Source organism: Episyrphus balteatus, chromosome 4 (genome assembly GCF_945859705.1).
Source record: "Episyrphus balteatus chromosome 4, idEpiBalt1.1, whole genome shotgun sequence".
Classification (NCBI taxonomy): Eukaryota; Metazoa; Arthropoda; class Insecta; order Diptera; family Syrphidae; genus Episyrphus; species Episyrphus balteatus.
The window spans coordinates 14254862-14277983 of NC_079137.1; the positions used below are offsets into that span (position 1 = coordinate 14254862).

General features: G+C 32.0%; 1 protein-coding gene across 3 annotated transcripts in view; it reads left to right on the plus strand.

Annotated features, from left to right (window-relative positions):
* Positions 1-23122, plus strand: part of LOC129919405 (uncharacterized) — a 194577-nt gene that overhangs the window by 164219 nt on the left and 7236 nt on the right. For all 3 annotated transcript variants that reach the window (XM_056000271.1, XM_056000270.1, XM_056000272.1), the window contains 2 exons: positions 2431-2562; positions 21080-21419. In XM_056000271.1, coding sequence (XP_055856246.1) covers positions 2431-2562; positions 21080-21419 — 472 coding nt within the window. The remainder of the gene's footprint in view (positions 1-2430; positions 2563-21079; positions 21420-23122) is intronic.

Sequence of the window (23122 nt, forward strand, 5' to 3'; positions counted from 1 at the left end):
TGTTTAGTCATTTGTAAAAACAATTTCGCCTTCGAATCCCACACCTTTTTTCAATGATATAGCTTTTGTTAGCTCGCTTGGGAAAAATTGCGTTTCGCGGAGCAATTTATTGCCAATTCCAACAATAAATAGAAATAACAAAACTTTAAATGTAATCAACGTTGATTTAACTGATTGATCTTAAAGTTGAAACAACTTTGAAAAATATTCAAGTTGTTAGCAAATTTAAGTTTAAGTTCTACGCAAAGTATATAGTTAAATCAAAGTGATCTTTGTTGATTTTAACACCCTTACTTCAGCTATCAATATTGTAACAATAAAAAAAAATTTCGGGCAGAAAACTATCAAGTTTTGTAGAGCTTGTCGTAATGATTACGAAACGGTATAAGCAAATTTCATAACACCCCCAAAATCTGGTTTAAGTGGTCTAGTTAGAAGAAACAGCAACGCTCTATCTCTAAAGTTGATAAAATAGTTTTTACTTTAAAAAGTTTACAAAAAAAAAAAAAAAAACAATAAGTTAACTAAAACTAAAAAAACAAAAAATTTGTTTTTTGATAATAATACATTTTTAACGATTTTATAGCGATAATAAACATTCTTACATATTTTAAGGGTTTTAAAATAACAGCAACTTATGTTTTATCTATTTATGTTTGTTCAAAAATTAAACTTTTTTTTACTTGATGCTTCTTTTTGTTTATAATTGAAGTAAGTACTCCTTACTTGTAAACAAGGGTAGGTTATTTTAAGTCTTTCATAATCAAAAGCAAAAAAATGCTTGATACTTAAAACCCATTTTTCTGAATAAAATGACATAAAAGTATAAAATAATAATAAAAAGAAACCCCCAAAAATGAATACCTAAGATTGTTTTCGAAAAAAAAAAAATCCTAAAAAAGTGTCAATTGAACAGGAAAAGGATTGTTTAAACATAATGTTTAAACCTTTCTAACTTTTTTTCGAATAATATTTAAAAATATAATAATGCCTATATAAAAAATTTAAATAACAAAAATTTAAAAATTAGTTGAAGTTTGCGTTTAACAACCTGTTTATGAGTAAGTAAGTAAGAGACGGTTTTTTTTTTGTTTATGCCTATTTTCAAACGACCAATTATTACCCGACAAACAATTTTGGTTCTATAAAGCTTTACATAGCAATTGTTGCTTCTGTAAAGCATTATAGAAGCAAAATTGTTAGTAGGGTATTTAGCACTTATAAATATAACGGTGCACTAGCTTCGTGTAACAGGTACATACAAATGTTCTAAAAATTCCCGTTAGTAGGTATCAATCACTAATAATACTTTGCGTCCTACTAAAAAGAATCATCATATCCAGTGGCGTAGCGTTGTTTTTTGCCGCCCGGTGCAGAACATATTTTTGCCGCCCCTTATTATTTTTTTTCTGGTGCATTTAGATTTTAGATTTTTCACCAGAGTTAAACAAATTCATACGAACAGCAGCCGCAAAATAAACCATTTTATGAAATAATTATAACTCTTAGATTAATAATAATTTAATAATTTTTTATTATTTTTGTTATTTTTTTCTTCGTTACTCTTAGATTAATGCTTTATTCATACATTCATTAACTAACCCTGTGCTGATTAATAAAAAAAACTAACTCGCAAGGGCCGTATTCAAAATTATCGATAAGTTCCAGAAAGTCAAAGACACAACGCTAGTTCATATTCATTTTTAACGATTTATTTATTAAGATTCTTTATAAAAACAGGATTAAATTTCAGTAAAAACTGATTACACAGGCAGCTTCCTTGCAAGTATGAAAAGCCATATACACAACCCTCTTCTAATGGATTAAATTTCGTTTTGGACCGTATGATTTTTTAACTCATTTTTATAAATCAATATTATATTAAATAAAGTTAATTAATTAAATTAATCTAAGCATAAATAAATAAAGGCAAAACATATTAAATTATTCTTGTACAGTGTTGTTGATATTTAGAAGTTTGCCGCCCCCTAACAAAGTGCCACCCGGGGCCTATGACCCCTTGCCCCCTCCCCCACGCTACGCCACTGATGATATCATATCATAAATTTATAAAAACTTAAAAAACTTGCAACTTTTGCCTGCCTTCCGTTGATTTTGTTCAGCAGTAACTATATGTTATAAAAAAAATTACAAAGTTTGGAAGCCTTAAGAGAACATCTGAAACTAAGACAATACCTACTATAGAAATTTATTTTACTGCTATATAACAACTCAAATGTGTTATTGATAAAACCAATTTATAACATTTTCACACAATAAAACAAATCTTTTTCATTACTGCACCTTTTATTTGTATTTCATTAATCTTTGTGCCACATTTAACTCGAGAAATATCCTATAATTAATACCTTCCTACACCACATTCATCCATATACAATGTAATTATTTTTTGTTCTATTTCTATTTCAGATATCAATCTGTGATGACTATAGCCTGCCCATTGATTTTGTGAAAAAACGACCGTCCAGCTTCGATCCGTGTTTAGCTGAAGCGATACCAAACCCGGAAACTTGGGTAGCGCCAAGTCCACTCTCAGATCTTGTGAGTTCATTAAAAATACGTTTTTTTTTCTTTATTTATTCCTGAACAACTAAATAAGAAGTGAAAGTCGAAGCAGGGGGATGACCTATATTTATTTTATAAGGGTCTAACAACACTATAAATCAGTTGGATGAACTTAACGCCGACATCTGTAGTTCTTCTCCGACACAAGCAGATAACATAAAAGATACACACAAACAAAAAACAACAAGAAGAAAATAAAGTTGAAAGTCCCAAAGGACTGAGATGAAGTTTTCTATGGAATAGACAGGGAGTATAATGTTTTTTTTTGTGGATTGTGGGAGGGAATATTGATTTAAGTTAAGTTCTATGCAGTTTTGTTCCAAAGGTGATTTTATTTAACAAAAAAAAAAAAACAAAAGGGTTGACATAACCCTATGGGATTTGAAATCGGTTTATTTAAGATAACCCAGAATTGTTGGCAGATGAAGCTGGAATATGTACAAATGATATCCTATGAAAATGTATTTGAAAAAATGTAAAAAAGCTTTATTTTATTAAATTTATTGCTTCAATTTGTTACATATTCCAAAAATGACGTGACACCTTATATAACTTTAATTTTGAACATTAATTTTAAAACATTTTAATATTAAATACAAACGAGAGAGGAGAAATAATGAATTATAAGTGAAGTTCGCGTTATACAATTTCAATTTGTTCTTGAACCTAAAAACGATGTAAGGCGGCTTATTCATAGGTACATGTCCCGTATTGTCTTGGAAAATTGGAAGTTTAAAATTCTACAGCTAAAATAGTACATTAAATCTACAAAAAAAAAAAAAAAAATTGTTACACTCATGAAACCTGGCAAAAAGTTTGGTTTTGGGGTAAGAACCAAGGATAAAAAAAAAGTCTATAAGAAAAAGTTGGGTGGATGGGTGTTTTTACGCGGAGGGAGGAGGTGAAGGTCAAAAATATAGTGAACAAAATTGTTTGTCGAATATTATCATATGACACATGTTTTTAAGGTATTTTTTATGCTGAATCTAATGACATAAAAATAAAGTCAAAACGTAAAAATAAAGTCAAAATATAGCCGATTAAAAGCAAGATTGCTTGTTTTTCGACTTCAACAGGTAAAATATAACCGAAACCCATGTTAAAAACATGCTACACTGATGAAATTCGGGATGAAGGTTTTAGATAAATAATTTTTGGTGCATGGGCTTCAGGTCAAATGAAACAAATATTTTGTTTCATTATTGTAAATAATTTGTAAACCTTTTTTTAAAATATTTATCAATTCTTAAATAGAAACCATTGTTCACCTGATGATGTCCATATACATGGACGAAACGTTGTGACAAAAAGACCTGAAGCCCATGCACTAAAAATTAGAGAATTACTAAAAAGTCACCAATATCAATAGCTAGTTTTAGATAAAGCAGGGACAAAGGATTCATAAAGTTCTTAAAAATATTTTTGGTGAAAGGGTGTTTTTTTGATGGGTTGAGTTATGTATGAGAAAGGTATTATATCAGCTGACTTAAATTTTATTAATTTTTAAAACTTGGTGAAAAAGTTTTGTTTGTTATTAGAATTAAGAATTTATAAAGTGTGTGTTTTTTTTTTAAGAAATGATGAAATTCAGAAATATGACCACAAAAACCGGGAAAAAATTGTTACACCAATGAAAATTGGTAAAAATGTTTCATTTATAACAGAAACCAAGAATCTAAGCAGTCTATACAAATATTTTAGGTTAAAAGGTATTTTTTTTGAGAAATAGAGAAAATCCGCCATAAGTCCGATAAAATCAGTGGTATAAATGATACCCTTACGAAATTTGTTAAAAATGTTGTCTTTCTCATAGGAATTACGAATAAAACAAGTTTATAAATTTTTTTTCGTGTGAAAGGGGGTTTTTTATAGGTGTATAGAAACTATGGGTATATTTGAAAAAATGAGTAATACAGGAGTAGTATTAGTGGTACCCTATTAAAATTCAGCAATTATGTTACTTTTGAGATTAGAAAGAAGAGTCTATAGACACATAAGAATATAGTGGTTAAAAGGCTGTTTTTTTTAGTGTTAAACAAAAATGATGGGCCACCCTAATGAAATTTGGTAAAAGCATTGATAGAAAGCAAGAATAAAGAGTTTTCATAAAAAAAAAATTGAGGTGAAAGGGTGTTTTTTTTTTCGAAGAGACAGTAAAATCTGTAATTGGGCCCAAAAAGCCAATGATTTGTGTAAAACGTCTAAGAACTTATGTATAAACATTTAAATGGTCATCAAAACCAAAAATAAAATGAATCTTGGCTTTTTGGGCCCAATTACAGATTTTACTTGTGTTCTTCCTGAAACAAAATCACTGTAAGCTAAAGAAATTATTTAAAAGTAGCAAACAATTGATTACTGAGATTTTGTAACGAGAATATCTCAAAAACTCAAGCTGATAAAAAATGTTTGACTTCGGGTTATAGTTCAACGCCCCAAAAACCTTCGATAAAGTTCATTAAACGTTAATAAAACGAAACCTTTGCTACCCAGTATTTTTATTATTATTAAATTCTTTCTGGAATCTTCATAGGGATTAAGAAATTATTTGCGGTTTTTCAAGTGAAGCAAGAACGGTCGCACTGAAATTTAAAAAAGAGGGTTTTAAAGCTCAAACTTACTACTTTTGAGAATTAATGATAAAGTTTATGCATTTCTATTGATACAAATGTTTGAATTTATGACATTTTTATCAATAGAAATGCATACAAAAAAACTTTTTTTTTAAGATTATTATGATTTAAGGTCAATATCATGATTCTTTAATTTTTTTTGCAAAAATGCGCTCCAATAAAACATGGATTGAATCGAAACTTTGTACAGTTTTTGTGGGCATATTAAGCTGTAAAAGGCACAATAAAAACTACTAGTTTTCACGATATTTGCAACTTTGGGCCTGATTATCCAAAAAGTCTTTTTTTTCTTGATTTTTCCAATTATTGCAAAAAATAAAATTTTTTTTTTTTTCAAAAATCCATATTTGATTTTCTTGGAAAATTTATTCACGATTTCAAAACACTTCTAAATATTCTTGTGCAATCAGTGGTAGCTGAGATATTGATGGTTAAAGACAAAAGGATCCTTTTCCCATATCTGAGTGTCGAAATGTTCGTATCGAACTTTAAAAAAAAGAGAATTTAAGCTGAATAAATCCACCCATATAGTGGTTAGATTGGAAAATTTGTTTCCAAGTTTTTAGACCAAAAAAACGGGATATTTTTTTTACGGTATTCAATAGGATTGAGACGAACAGGTAGTTTTTTTCATTATAAGTTCTCAAAACTAGAAAGTTCGAGCTTTAAAAAATCCTTTTTTAAATTTAAATGCGACTGTTTTTAAGGGAAATACAGTCACTTGAAAAAAAATTTGGAATTTTTTTTTATCCCTTTATTTTTTCCGCTAGTGTGTTTGTAAAAAAAAAAAACAAATTTTCTTTTAAAATAAAACTCATCCTCATCCATCGAAATGAAAAAAGCAATGAAAATGATTCAACACAACATTGGTTTTCCTAACTCAAGTTGATGTCATTTTTTAAGTCCAATTTCTCAAAAAATAAACTTTCCAGCGACAATAAATCTTTTTCAAAAAGTTAGAACTCATAAATCCATCTTCATCATAGTCTTTCAAAGAAAACCCTATGGCTTTCTTCCTCAATATGCCTGGCTCTATAATATAGACTTCTTTTACCTCGCATCTTTTGAGCTAAAGGCTCTCCATTAAAAAACGAAAAAGAAGTAAAAAAAAAATGTCATCTCAACAAACACTCGACTAGGCAAAGAGAAGCACAGACATAACTCACTCTGCCAAATCTGCAGGTGACAACTGAAAAAGAAACACACAGATAGATACCATCTGTAAAATTGCGAATGACACAAAATAAGAAATAAATACAGATTCAAGTCTCTGTATGAAGTATAGGCATCCCTTCTTCTTATGATAATCATTTGCATTGGTAGGTAACAAGTATATGGAACTGATTTTAACCCTCTTTTGAGTCTGTCTTCTATACTCTTCCTGATAATGAATTCCCAACTCCCGTCACAGGATTAAGTCTTAAGGTCATAAATATGGATGTGTGCGAATATATAGACATGTGCCATCTTTATGTTTGTCTTTTTTTGTGTGTTTAACTTGTATGCACGAGTAATGTTCCATTCATTATAGACGGATATTACGAGTGGTCTATAAGCGATTGGTAAATGCGGCAACAAAGCCAGAGCCAGCCAGCAAGCCCAAGAGTTTCAGATCGACCACCCTTTGCAACGTTCAGCACCCAAACCAAAGACTAAATACCTACATAAATTATAAACACAACCCAACTTGGAATACTTTGGTTTTGCTTTACTGCTACTGGAGGTCTAAGAGGAGAAATGCTTTGTCAAAAGTATTTAAATTGTGCGGCAACTTTAATGGCACATGAAATATGCTTCACAGTTGCCGTCACTATGTACCGCTGGCTGCTGCCGCCGCCATTACTGATGTCAGCTTCTTCTTCTTCCACTGCCACCAAAAAATAACGCTCCATTCAAATAGAATACACGATGGCAAAGAAGACTTGGCAGGCAAGCTATAGCCTAGCCACAGCCATATAATGTCCTATTGTTACCGCAGGACTCATTGTTAAGACTGAAGAATGAAGATTGCTCTTTGCTTGGGGAGAGTTTGAGAAAAAAATATTATATTTTTTTGCTGCCGCATATCAGGGGTTGAATGATAAGTGGTGGATTTTGATTGTGTTATGGGCCTGGGAACTTTTAAACTTCTAAACCTTTTGAAGGGTCCCGATCCCGATATCCAATTTTAGAAAGTGGCAACAGACAAACTAACGGAACATTTTTGAGCTTCCATGAGACATTAATAATGACAACAAATTTCTACGAGCTCCTAATTTCAATAGCACCTAATAAGGAATGCCCCAAGAACAATTTTAAGATTTTTGAACGCTATAGGATTGAAGAGTATGACATCTTTTAGTTTGTCATTTAGAAGACATAGGACTCAAACGTTTCGACTTCGAAGCAGGATGCTGGAAAAAATATATTAAATCCCTTATCTTGACATTCTGCTGACGGTAAAAATTCAAACCAAATCAGTTAAGTATCAACTAACCTCAACTCCAACCTTTAAGGCGAATAGAAACCTAAAAATGACATTTTAAAGCTGAAAAGCAGTAATCTAATATGAAAGATTTCCAGAGTCTACACCGACAAACTTTCTCCAAGAGTCTGAGAAACCCAAAAATCAAGCGATCCCATTTCCTTCATCGAGCAACACTTTAAAAAATCAAGGTTACCAGGGCTTTGTTAAATATAAAAAAGCAGCTGAAGCTGATTGAGGTAGAGGCCTTTCAATTACGTTGAATCGGATTAACAAACAAATTTTGCAAATCAGATGCTAATATATCGCTTTCTTTGTCTAAATTACAAAAGAATGAGGACAGAATAATTTTATGGACTTATCCTAATTCTGCAGAAGGGTTCATGGTCTATTTTGAGCAGAAGAAAGAACTGTCAAAGTGTTTTAAAAGCATGTATATACAATAGTCAGGAATGTTCGAATGAGCGTTCCTAAGGGAAATATCTTTGCCGCCCAATACAAACGGGTAAAGATAGAGTTTGCCAGGAAATGCGATTAAAGTTCGAGTTATGTATGAAAATCGGTGATTTTTTTGATTTTGATATATTTTTGATAAAAAATAAAAGAGAATGAAGAGCTAATTTTAATTTGATCAAAACCTGAAAAGTCGAATTTTGTGACGTCCCTTTGTACCCGTCGCGGTGTCAGAGATATATTGATAAAGCCGATTCCTAATTTCGAGATCTCAGAAAAATACTGTGATCAACTTATAAGAGATTGTCATGTCTGTTTCCAATCGAGTTTTATTACTTATGGTGCTAGCATAAAAATATTGAGATTCAATAAAAATCGAAAATCTGTAGGTTTCAAAAAATCATTACAACAAAATCCCTGCCAACTGAACAGGTAGCGTTCAATACAGTTAGCATAGACGCTCCCCGTTCACCTGCCAGAAATTTTGCTGAAATGGTTTTCTGAAACCCACTGATTTAGATGTGGGCCTCTAATACCTCTAATAGATTTACTTTTTTTATTGGATCTCAACATTGTTGCTGGCACAATAAGACTTCTGGAAACTCAATTGTAAACGGACATGACAATTTCTATAAATTGATCGCTGTATTTCCTTGAGATCTCGAAACTGGGAACTAGCTTTATCAATATATCTTTGCACTCATAAGATGTCCAAAAAAGCTGCTGGAGCTGAAAGCTTGCTACCGATCAGAAGGATACTTCTACGAAGAAAAGACATCAACTCAGAAGAAGGCAATCAAATAGCCTGCGCTTGGTCTTTAAATTGTTTTAAAAGAGACATTTTTCGGCTGATTTTGTATCGTGATTGGGAAAGAAAGGTACACATATCTGCGGGCCAAACAAGTGAAGAGGCAAGTACTAAGACAACTAGATCATATGCAGGAATTCAGGTAGAGCATACGCAAAAGAAAGGGGACCTGCTCCAAAAACTGCTGAGTCAAGAAACTTATAAGTTGATACTCCAATTCACAAAGAATGAAAGTAATCTCTAATGACCTGAAATGGTAGGATAATTCTGTCAAATTAATTGAGTGGCACAATATTTCAAGCAGAAGCAGTTTCTAATGAAATTTAGGAGTGAAAAGTTGAGCTCGAACACAAGAATCAATGGATACTTCTCGCCTTTAAATACTTTTCAATAACTCCAGCCCTGTCAGTTTTGCTGCTGCTGATGATGATGAGCATGATGCTGATGAAGATGATACTGATAGCGAACAATGCTCTTTGCAGGTGAAATGAGCTTTATCCATAACATTCATCTATGACCATCTAGAATGACAAATGACATCAACTTAATGTGACAATATGAAAGGGAAATTAATTTTTGATCCCACAACACAACCATCACCCAAAGACCATCAGAGCATTTCCATTGTCCACCGCCAAACCCATCATCGTATCGTTCGTCATAAATGTGATGATGGAGTATAAGAGTGAAGTAGGTATCGAATTCAGATATTCGATATAGCATAGCACGATAACAAGGGGCACTCTGACGATGCGACGCAAGGTAAAGCGGAATTCTTGTTTGTTTCTGGATATTTGTTGTTAATTACAAGTCATCAATTTTCGTTTTATACGTTTATATACATTTGTAATTAATGGCGATGCATTTATTTCTATAGAGAGAAAGAGAGCCAACAAAAGAGAGTGTGAGAATGCTCTTCCGGGCAGACGAAAACTTCAATATCTGCTAATGGAAATCGTTGTTGGTTGGTGAAAGTTTATACCTTTTAGAGGATATAGTACCTTACTACCCTCGGATGTCCTCACATGGTTGGGGATATATAAATAAACACGACGATGACGGCTGACTTTGAATTTTTGGCCATAAACTAAAGCCTATTTTCGGCTTTTTCATTGAATTTATTACCTTGTTTGGGGATTTTAATCACATTCATAATTGAAATTGGTTCATATCGTCTAGAAGCAGAAATTGCATGCATGGTCTTTTGTATGGGCAAAAATGAAGGACACTGAATTTGTGCATCATAATGAAAACATGGATACATAAACAAGCTTTTATAACACTAGAAAATAGAAAAACAGTTGTTGCCTGTCATAAATAAATTTAGAATTTATAAATGGCTTTAAATTGTAGGGAAGTCTTTTCAGTTATGAATAAATTTTAGAATAGACAGGGAGAGGTTTCATTAATTCAATTGGAAATGAACAAGCCTTTGGAACTTAAATTTTTGAAATTATTAAAGAAAATAAATGAAACAATTGGTTTTGACAAAGAGGATTTAATATTTTTGAGCTTTGACAGAGCTTACTTTGTAACCATCAATTTCATTGTTTTGAAATAAATGCACTAAAATTGATAAGAGGGAGGGTATTTTGCTGAAAATCAACTGAACTCATTTCTATTGGGATTTGAAAGAAACGTTTTACTTTATTTCTGCGATTTTAGTAAACATTACAGTTTACAAATTAAAGTTAGCAAACATTTTTTTTACTGGCCTAAATTAAAATTATTATGAAAATAGGCTTTAAACGGTATATATTTGAGTTTAAAATGACGAACACATAAAGTCTTCAATGCAACGGCAATTTGACAAACATACCAGGTTCAATGACAGAATGTGAGTTCCAGCTTTTGCTCTTGCCCTATTCAACACTCGTAACACTGCGTAACGGCCTTTCACACCGACTCACAGTGGGACGACTCATGGTAATAATTAAAAAAATACAACTATTTTACTTGAAATTAGTTGGTAAGTGATCCCAAATATATGAAAGCTCAAAATGCAATAAAGTTTTTTGCATAGACACGTGAACACGGCTACCCTTGCGCCTCTAAAGAGGCGTTTTTCCTCTTTTTTTTCACCTAATCCACTTTCTCTCCCTTTTTTATAAATTGTCAAAAAATCCCTCTTTTTGATATTTTGGTTCCTCTTTTTCCTGTTTTTTAAAATTATGTACATACGTTTGATTAAAAAAATTGACATTTTTTTGAAAATCAAGGAAAATGTGACTTATACCACTTTTAATTACAGCTGGGTTCCTTTGGCCTTAAATATCTACTGCTTAGTACTTTTGGTTGTATTCAACACCATTTCTTCTATAGAAAAAATTTCTTTGAATGGATTCAGAAGTACTAAAAAGTACTTTGCTGAGCCCAAAAGAACACAGCCTATAACGACTCAATTGTAAAAAAATATACGTTACTGTTGTTTAGCGCTGATTTTATTTTTATGAGGTTATTTTTGATAAATTTTTTGAAGAAATTATGCACAGGTAATGTTTTTGTTTTATTCTTATTATGTTCATACAATTTTAATTTTAAGAAATTGTGTTAAAAGGTTTGTGTTGCGATTCGGGAAAGGGTCAAATGATATATTTCGTGTGAATGTCGTACTTAACTTATTCTATTTTCACATTTTTTTATTGGGGCCTCTTTTTTTTATCAAAATCCTCTTTTTTGGCCTCTTTTTGAAAATCTACCAAGGAAGCCCTGCACGTGAACATAGCCATTTTTCTGTTTTTTTTGTATCCTTTGCTTCCTAGTGCTTTCAGCATGAAACCACCTATTAATTACTTTGATAGTTTTTTTTTTACTAAAAAATGGACTTCTCCTTTTGTACTCTCAGCTCAAAACATTCCTTATACAATATTATTACTAGTACAATCATTATTTTTTCATTTTAGTGTGTAATTAGAAAATATCAAAACTTTTTTTCAAAATATTTGTATTTTTTGCCGGGAGCAAAGGGTTAAAGAGTTTTAAGGTGTTTTTTGTAACAGCTAATTGTTGTGCAAATATAATTCTCCTGTGAAAATTCAATTAATAATGGAGTATATTAATAGTTAAGGTATTTAAATTAAATTAGTTTTAACGTGTGTTTTGGTTTTTAATGGCAATTAATAATATTTTCAAATTTTAAGTGGATTTTTCTAAATATGGTCAAATATGGTTCTTAGGTTTTTTTTAGTTTTATAATAAGCAACGTGTATTAACTGAATCAAGAAAAAAATCTTGCGCAAGTTTGCGCCAGGCTCTCAAAACGACTTCATCCAGCAGAATACCTGATGTGCAACTCTCTTGCTCAAAAGTTTTTTTGTGAATGTCACCCGCTTTGTCCTATTTGCCGTTACATTATGTAAGCGCCTTCACGGAGAAAACATAATGCGAGGGATAACTTTACTTATGGTATATTTAATCAAAATATATAGTTAAATATATCAGAAATAAAGTTAAATATACCAGAAGTAAAACTATCGCTTCCTCTCTGTGTTTGAGTTTTGTTCAGGAAAATTATAAGTCTTTAATTAAAAAGGTCGCTTAGGTCATCTAGGAACTGATTGAGATAGGACTAAGCAGTTGCAGATGAAATGTTCTAGTGTCTCTTTTTTCTGTGTAACTTTGCAAGTTGCAGTTTTGCTTCAACAATGAGTTAAGCTGCATGCTCAATATTGCCGTGCGTCGTTTATCAGGCTTGGTTTAAGCTAATAGTTTCTTAGATCTGTTTTTGTCGTGGGTAGGCCACATTTTCTTTGAAATTTTGCATTTGGTCAGACTGTTTAACACATTTTTGAATGATTTTCATTCTATTGTTAAGTCTTGCAGTTCCTTTTTGCTTACTTTTTTTAAGGCTATAAGAATAGTTTGACAGGAAATGGTAACGGAGTTACGAATAACAGAGTTACGCGCGACAGAGTTACGGCCGTCAAAGTTACGCGAAACCGAAGTTACGAAAAACTAGAGTTACGAATTCTAAAGTTATGTTAAGCTATGACATGTGATTTTTGGGTTGGCAACAATTGCGAGGAACGATATGGAATAATGGAAACATAAATAAGAGAATATCGATACGTAGGTGCAATATTAGTTGGACAAATAAGACGTTAATTTCAATTATGTCCCCCAAACTTACATAAGTATACTTGTGTTTTTTTTTTTCTATTTCAACGTTTTTGCGATCTTCTCACAAAAACAAAACCATATATGTATATCTATACCTATCCAATCAAAATTTTACAAGATTAAATAACACCCATTTTCGCTTTACTCAGTTCTGACCAATGAGAAAAATGTTAATCTCTTGTTTGTATTTCCATAATTCCATATCGTTTCTCGGAATTGTTGCCAACCCAAAAATCACATGTCATAGCTTAACATAACTTTAGAATTCGTAACTCTAGTTTTTCTTAACTTCGGTTTCGCGTAACTTTGACGCTCGTAACTCTGTCGCCTGTAACTCTGGTATTCGTAACTTCGTCGGTTTCCCGTTTGACAGATCTTTGAAACCATTCATTTTAGAGTATAATTTGCAATGTCCAAAGGAACACACCTAATGTGAAATGGATATATTACCGCTGTTTATTTGAGTTACAGCGAAAAAGCGAAATTCTGCTTTTTTTGTAACGCAAATAAAATTGATGATCTGTTCTGGATTACGGGTAAGATAAAACACGGCTTATGTTTTCAACTGGAAGTGTTAAGTAAGGAACATTAAAAAAAAAAACGCTGCGCGTAGATGAAGTGATTGTCATTTTTTACTTGATCCAAACTGCATAAAATTGTTCAATTTATGTGTGGTTAGGGTTATAAATTATTGCTTTTATGGCAACGAAGTTCTCTGTAGCAACTGATATCTAGGACATGTCACTGTCTACCTAGTTATCCTACTTTTGTGCTTCAGTAAAATTTGAATATTTCGTCGAATTTCAAACCAAAAATCGTCTTATTCCTCAATTTCTAACAACAAGCCTTAATACTATCATGTTGCTTTATATCTATGACAGCTATGACAGTAGTAGTCAACATTTGAGAACTTAACCGAACTTTAAATTTAAAAGTTGCTTTGAAAAACTAACAACAATTACCAATTACAAAAAAAATCAGTTGTTGCAAACGATCTTTTCACCATCACTGAAAAATCTACTGCCAGAACTGATTTGTTTTCTGTGTCGAAAACATTTTTTTGTACCTACAATTATTTTAAAAGGAAAAAGTTCACAGGATATTAATTAATGTAAGTAAACCAATTAACAATGCCTTGTAGATAATTTTTTTTCCACAAAATTAAATGACCTCATAGTTAACAGCTTCGCAGGATATAACTTCCATTTCAAACAATATTAAATTCGCTGTAAACCATAACTGAAATTAAATTAAATTTCCAAGAATATTAAGTCTGCATTATCAATTTTTATATAGTGATGTGGGCATGTGGCTCATTAAAAACTCGTAATAAAAATTAAGCTACACAAATATTTACTGAATATAACTTTTTAATTGAGGAGTCATAATATTTTGTTTAACATGATATAACGATTAAGGGATGGATATAGATATAATTATACATACCTACAAACTTTTATATGCATTCATACTAAATAAAAAACCCACCCTTTTTCAATACAATATTCCCTGTTTACTATGATATTTCAAGTAGTTGTATACACGTCGTCTTTCCCTTTCATCACTCAAACAACTACCCTAAACCAAGCCAAGTGAACAATTTAGATAAATCTAATTAGAGAGAGAGTCTAGCTCAAGTTAACCAGTACAGCAAGAAGGAGCTAAAGCAGTTCAAGTTCAATCATAAGTACTATCTAACAAAGCAACAACGGCACGGCAGCAGCACATCACAGCACGGCGCGACGACCGACGACGGCGCTTACTAGAATGTAATAATATTTTTGGATAATGAAAAAATTCTTTAGATTATTTGAATACTTTTGAAACTTCAGTCTAGAGAGTATTATATCAATCTGGCAGACGAGCAAACTTCATACTGAACGAATTTTTTTTCAAAAAAAAAAATCTAAATTCGAAACCAAACCCTTAGCACCCTTATTAATCATCATATCCTAAACCACCACAGTCCACAACCATGTTGCTCCACATACCAGGACTTCAGGAGCAGCATTACAAAAGTGCCTACTTTATTTTTATGGCTCGAACTTGAGTTCTTTATTTTTTTTTTTCATCTCCCTTTCTCTGCTTAGAATGCACTCTGCTTAACATTCACTGTACTGTACCATGGTAACCAGGAGCGGATTTACAAATACATTTCCACCAAGTTATTATTTACATAGAAAATACAAAATTTTATAAGTTCGTAAAATTAAATAATGGTTCCAAAATTTTTATTCAACGCAGGTCTTAAGCTTACTTTTTGGTTCTAAAAAATTTAAACTTGAGTGAATTGCTTAGCGGTCATAGAAAACTTGTAAGTTCGCTACTGGCGATAGATGATGGCGGATGTTTGGTTACCGTGGTGAAAATCTTCTTAATATTCCTCCATTCCATCACATCGACTTTGTCGAGGACATATTATAGGGTGATGCGGATGTGTCTGCCACCAAATCTGATTCCTAGCTTCGGGCTATATAGCGAGCGCCACAGAGGACAAAACCACCCCTTTTTGAACTTGCAAATCAGACGTCATAGAGTTATGGCAAATGCCTTATCTCTCCTCAGCTCACGATTGCCGTCCTTTATTATTTCATGTAATTTTGTTTGTGTACAAAATATTTTGGAGTTATTCCTAGATTTTTTTTGCTGCTGTCTACCAACTCTACGGGGCGCTTTTTTTCCAGTTCTGATGAAAATCATCTAAAAGAATTTTGAAGTGGAACCCTCGCACGCACACAAAGCTGCTTCCGTTTTATTAATTTCAATGGAATCAAAAAGGAAGCGCATTCAAAAGAAGAGAAGCAAAAAAAATACGCCTCTCATTGATAATCAAAAATAAATATTTTATCAAGATGAGAAAACGGAATGTGTTAAACCGCCTACTGCCTCCGCCTGTGTCAGTCGTTGTCAAGAAATAAACCAAAATTGTGTGTGTACCTGTTACTTGACGATAAAACTAACTCAAGAGGATTATCCTTTCCTCAAATGTTTCCTGTGTGCATCAGCAAAAGTAGCAGTAAGGACAAAAAAAAAATCAAATTCCGATCTGTCTGCTTAATTCGATTGGAAATTATTTTTCAATTTGTATTAACTTTTCAGCAGGGAAGAAGGGATTTTTTCAGAAGTTGTGTGCGGTATTGAAAGTAAATAAATACATTATTCTCTTAAAGATGTCCTTTAAATGATAAGGATTATAAGCCATTTTTTTTTTTACAAAAGGACAATTCTTTTGTCAGCGCAATGCAGGAAAACTTCAAAACATTTGGGAAATAATGTATCGTTTTGAAATATTGTTATCTGTTTCTTTTCATGATGAATGGGGTACGAAAGAAAAAATTTTGTGTTTCTTTTTTTTTAAGTTAAGGTATTTGAGTTTGTGATGATGATGACATAAAGTTTTTTGCTAAATTCGACCGGAAGTCCTGAAGGCCTTAAATCTGACGTTTTGAGCAGCTTCTTTATCGGAAATTTGACAACTCATTAAATATTTATTGCAAATTAAGGGGGAAAAGAAGCAAAAATGAACGGTTTTTTATGTAATGAAAATTAATGTTCTTATTTGTTTGAAGCTGATAATGTGCAAACAAACCAAAAAAAAGTACTATAATTAATTCGTACTAAAGATTTGCAGAACGAAATTTATCGTTTTCGTTGTGCTGAATATTTTCGTACCTATAAGATTTTTCGTTTCGCATCAGCAATCAACCAAATATCATAGAAAATTAATAAATTCTAATTGGCTCTGTTTTTGGTTGTATCTGCTTTCATTTCATAGCTACTGTCGATTGCATCTTTCATGTAAAGTTGGGCAACTGTGGCGTATGCGTAACCTTTTTTTTTCTATAGAAAAACTTAAAAAGTTAATGTATAAATTTTCTCGTTATTTTCTGCAATACAAATAAAATTGTCTCTACCCCGCCTTTCTATTGGCTCATGCGAAAAATCTTTAACTGTAAAATCTAATATTACTTGAAAAATTGGTTTGTGTGGAGAAAATTATCAATAATTTATATGGTTAAACCATTTTTTTTAAAGACTTATTATTTCTTCGCAGATGGTGCATCAAATTAGTAATTTTTCGCAAAAAAATGGCTGATAAATGATATTTGTTTAGTATTAAAAATATGCTGATTTGTATGAATTTTTGTTCTGATTTTATGGCCTTTTCAAAGATCTTTTGAGTGCAATCTATAAATCGTTCAAAAACAAATGAATAAGAAATAAATTGTTGATAATTTTCCCTTCTTTTATAACATACAAATCATTTTGTATGAAATGGTCGCCATAAGAAAGAAAAAAATATTGGTAATTTGTATGTTTGCCGTGAGAAATTATGTCGGAAAACTTTAGAATTCTGAATTCAGTAGCCCAAAATTAATCAATGATGTAATTTCTACTTTTCAGTTTGAATAAAATTTGAAAAGCGTTAATTTATGTTGTACATACGAGTATGTATCATTTGGGATAACACACAAAATATTTTCGTGTTCAAAGTTCAAGCAAAAATAAGTGTATAGAAAATTACCTATCATTGTTGAAAATTACCTATCATTGTTTCCAAAATCAAAAAAAAAAGCATCAAGTGATCTATATTAAAAACTTTTAAAAAAAGTTCAAAACTAATGCGGTTAGTCAAAATTTGCGCTGCATCAAAAATGATAGGTAAAAACGCATCAAATGCATTATTAAATTTTGGAAATAAACTTTTCTACTTTTTCATTTGAATATATTTTTTTTAATTAATATTCTTAAATATTTTGAATCCAACAACAACAGAATTAGCAGAATTTGTTTGTTTAAAAAATGCTGGCAGAATTTTAAAAAGCAGAATTTTGAAAGACAGAATAGAAAAAAAAGCAGAATTTTGCAAAACAGAATTTTCTTGAAAAAAGCAGAATTTTGTAAATCAGAATTTTGAAGTCAGAATTTTGACCCGCTCCCTGAACCTCGTTTGCACACGGCCCAAAGAATAAAAAAAAAGAGTTTGTTTTCTTGAAGAATAACAGAGCCATTTAAAATCTTTTCATAGAATTTTATTGATAACTCTTATGTTTATGATCTAACTCAAGAGTGTTTCTTTAACCCTCAAAATTAAAAAGAAAATAGAAAATTTAAAGCGCATTGAATATAATGGCTTTCAAATTTGACTCAAAAGATTTTTGGCTTGTACAAAAAAGAATGCAGGAATAAGTCAATTTTACTATTACTCTAGAATCTCTTTAAATAACGTCTAAGTAACTAGACCAGCAATTAAATTGCGTGCATCAAACTTGTTGTGTAACTAATTAGACTATTAAAGTCCTATTATGTGAAAGAGACGCTTTAAAAAGGGCTTATCGTCCAAGTCGATTGTTGCAATAAGAACTCAGTTTGACATTGGCTTAGCAAGCAACAAATCTGCCTTTTCAAACAACATCTCTTCACTGTTTTTCCATAAAATCGTTAATTTTGTACAGGTAATCATTATATTTTATTCAAAGTTAATAAGAAGTAAAAGCTTAATTAGATGAAACAAAATTATAACACCACAGCCATTGCCCAAGGCGGCAATTTAATGTCAAGACAAGAGTTGTTAAAGTTGTATATTTCCATCTTCTAAATGAAGAAATTTTGTTTCTGACTTTCAAAGTCTTTCAAGCGTAAGGATTTTCACTTTCATTTACAACACCTCTTTCCACCAAAATCAAATCAAACTCGCTAAAGGTGTGTATATATTTCGGCTTTGCTTTTATTAAACTCGAAGGTGCGTTTGAAGAAGCTCCTTTACTTTACGATTTTCTACATTCCTGGCAATTAAACTTACAACTTTGTTTAATTAAATAGAATATTCTCTAATTTACGAGCACAAATCTCTTGGGGTATAAGAAAACGAACACCTTTCTTCCTTTTTTTCGTTCTTTATCTCCTTCCATGTTTCTTTTGTTCTTTTTTTTATTTCCTTTTTCGGATACAACCACATAAGTGTGGTTTGTAAATGTGTGCGCGATGTCAGACAAATCTGAAGAGTGGGTGGATGAATAAGTTAAAATAATAAGAGAAAAAAATTTACAATTTACAAGAAAATCTCATTTGGAAATAATTAGAACAAAGTGCTGGGCATTTGGTTATAGAGAGAGAGAGAGTATACTGACTGACAACACAAGCCATCCGATTTTCCATCATCAGGATCTAAAAAAGTCTGATGGGGGAATTATTAGATTATTGTTAATTATTGACATTGCCCTGAGGATAAGCTTAATGGTGAGTGCAAGGCGTTTAGTGATTAAGAGAATTTGACAGTGAAGATGATTTTTTTTTTGTTTTCAGGCCATTCGTTAGGGGAATAATTTTGTTGTTAATTTATTTAAAAGGGAATCTTGAAAACGAATTTTTTAAATGGAATTTTAAAATATATTTGAATATTTTATTTATTGATGCGTTAAGAATGTTTTAGAGAAAAACGAGCAGAATATCAGCCAGAGTCACACAAACTGTTGGAAAAGTATAGTGGTTAGAAATCTAAAATTTGAAAAAATAAAATAAAATGCACGACTGGGTCGCACGTACTTGCTCTTGGAATTGAAAATGCTGGAATTTTTAAGACTTATTTAGGCAAATTTGTTAAATTTATATGAAAACAAAAAAAAACATAAAATTCGTTCTTCAAATGAAAAAAAAAAACAACTCTTTAAATGTAATCGAGATCCAAAAAAAGGAATAATTTTTAGAAAAAAAAAATTCGAAATCGTTTAAGCCGTTTTTAAATAAAACTAATTTTGTTTAAAAAATTTTTTGAAAAAAATGTTTTAAATAAAGTTGGTATGCCATTTCGAAGAATAATTTATTAATCAACACCTTAACCCAATATTTCAAAAATATTCTATGTCTCGTTTTCAAAAATTCGATTTTTCAAAACAAAAATTCAAATATTTTTCAAAATAAAATTTTTGATTTATATAAAAATTATAAAAGTGCTGTGTTTAAAAAATTTCGTTGAAATTAAGCAATCGTTTGGGATTTTAAAAAACCGGTTCTATGGGAGGTACCATTAATAACGATTTAAAAAAAAATAACTTTTTTCATTAAAAGAAAGACCTTGTCGAAGAACCAAGACTTAAATTTTTTTAACAAAATTGTGGGAGCCGTTTTTGTGAAATTTAAACTTTTCCAAAATTGGTACCTTTAATTTGGTCCAAAAAAATTAATTCCAAAAACACCTCTGTACATGATTCAAAAACTGCTACATACCAAGTTTGAAGTAGATCGGCCCATCCATTTGGGCTGTAGCTCCTTATAAAGACCGACAGACATCCTGACAGACAGTCAGATTGACTGACTGACATTCTGACAGACAGACGGACTTTTTTCGCATTCTTTATCATCATTTAAAATTGTTATCTCAACTTTTTTTTTACAAATGAATAACTTGATACATAGTAACTACGCATATCGCAAGTAAAAATAGCTGGGTGAGCAATCTTGACCATCCAGCTTTATCAACGCGTCTCATACAGGCCTCAAAGACACCTCTGGGACAATGTTTTAAAAAGATTTTTGGGTTATTCATTTGCCCAATAGCGTTAAAAACCACAGCTTCTAAAATCGCATAGGTAAACAAGCTCAAATGGGTGATTTGATAATCAAGTTGGAATACTTTAACTTGGCCAGTTATTCCGATTAAAGTTTTTCAACATTAAAAACAAATCTTTGGCCCTTCCGATATTCCCTGGAACTATTGCTTTTCAAGGTAAAAAAAAAAAACAGCTAGTTTCCCTTAAAGCGGATTAAAGCAGTAACTCTGTGTATCTTACAAAAATCTCCAAACAATACCTTTAAAGAACATACCTACTTATAAGTGCAGCTATACAAAAGATACATAATTTTATATCTCTTCAATTTATTTTATTTCAATATAAACAACGACGAAAAAAAAATCATGAAACTTTTCCATTAAATAGAATTCCAAAAACCTAATCATGCCAGACTAAAGTGCTTGTCATTATATTATTCTTCTTCACCTTTTGTTCTCGTTTGCAGGTAAATTTTATAGAACCACCATCAGCTACTCTTGGAGGAGGAGGAGCTACTGTTGTTGCTACTGCTGCTGCTACTACATCTACTGCTCCACCACCGCCACCACCTCCAACATCATCTTCAGCTGGAAACGTTAACACCAGCACCTCCAACCACTTACAGTCTCATCAGCCATCACAACACCGATCACATCATCATCCTCCGCTACCAAATACTATAAAACAAGCATCGGTTAAACTAATCGAGGGTTATTCCGACCCCAAGGATACCAAGCGACCGAAAAAAGTCTACCACAAGAAGAGCAAGCCTCGCAAGGAACATAAACGCAGTAATTATAGTTCGGGTAAGTGGATTCATTCAAGCCAAACCATCCATCCATCCCATTATTATGTTACAATCCTAGTTGAACTTTATAGCTGGACGAAAACGATTATGCACTCTTCAAAAAAAAAAAAGGAATGGGGCTATAATTGTTGTTGTTTTTTCTTCTTTTTTATATTTTTGTTTTAATTACTCCATGATGTATTTGTATCATGAAAAATCTGATGCATCATGAGTCTTTGCCAGGACATTATAGCAATGTCCATTTATATATTCTTTGTGTCCTTTTGGTTTGCTTGGATAGCATATGGCACACGTCATATCAAATCAACTCCTGTTTGAATTCAAAATTCTGACCGCACTCGAGCACATGTGATGCCCAATCAACCCCTTGCATTCGCATATTGAGCATCAGCCCTTGAATTCAAGCTGTTATTGCTTTTATCAAAAGGCCTAGAGTTGGGGAGCCTATATAGTGGCATTGAAATGGTAGCATCAGAGAGTGTTGTCGAGAGGAGACTGGGACAGACAGTGACAGTGCTCCAGAACAGTTGTTGGTTCATTACTAATTGAATAGAACAAATGGCTATGATGTGAGGTTCCTATAGAAATGAATGACTACAGGCTATTTGATGAGCTTTGGAAAACCCGATATTGAAATATTCAAATAAAATATGATGAGTGCCTATGAATTTATTGAAACCTAATAGAATTCAACATTTAATATCGGAAAATTCCTTAATGATTTCAAAAGTGTTAAGTTTTTGTTTGACGTACACTCTTGGCCATTTAATTAGTGACATGAATGGTCAAGAAGTACTTCTGCCATGCTTCTGTGTAATGCATGACAACTCTTTATTGCTGGAGATCTCTAAAATGCTAGTTCTGCTCAGGTTAAGAATCTCAAAATATGTATAAAATATAGATGGAGTATTGACCATTTCTTTATCATAGGCGAATACATTAATTCGAAGATAACCTTTAATCTGATACCTCAACCACAATGATCGGTGAACCGTGAACCCGTTTAGCTCTGAGGCGCTTTTTACTGGAAAACAGATTTAAACCTGAAAAATACGTACTAGATGACAAAATAAAATTCAAAATGGCGCCCGCAAAACAGCAGTTACCTGATTTCTACATTTTCATGATCGATCCAGACGCAAACACCGCCAACACCGACATATCATGGTCGTATACTCCAGACGCATTTTACTAAAAACTCTGCTTGATTAAAAAAAAATCGTACTAGATCACCACCAAACCAAGTTACCTTATTTAAAATGGCGTTACCTGTCACCCGACATACCAACCATCATGAGCGAGCAAAGCGTTTAAGGTTAAGACTTGTTTTAGATATCTGGTTCACTGTTTACGGTGCGCGGTTATAGAACGCAAATGATATTTTTATCACTAAACTTTTTATTTCGAAGAAAGTATTAGATCACCTTAATGGTTAAGTTAAGTTCTTCAAAATAGCGAAACACCGGCAGTTGATTAGTGCCCACATACATATGTCTACAGATGCTTTTTTCATTCGGGATTTTCTGGATCGATATGCTTCCGCCCTACTATCCCTGTTCTGCCGTGCCAGCACCTGTCAAAATTGCCTTATCAGACTTCTGGTGACCTAGGGTAGTATCATCAGTCTCTTTTTCGTAATATATACTTTGACAGCTCTCAGTGCAAAGCGGAGAGTTCCTCACCTAGGCAATCGAGGTAGGC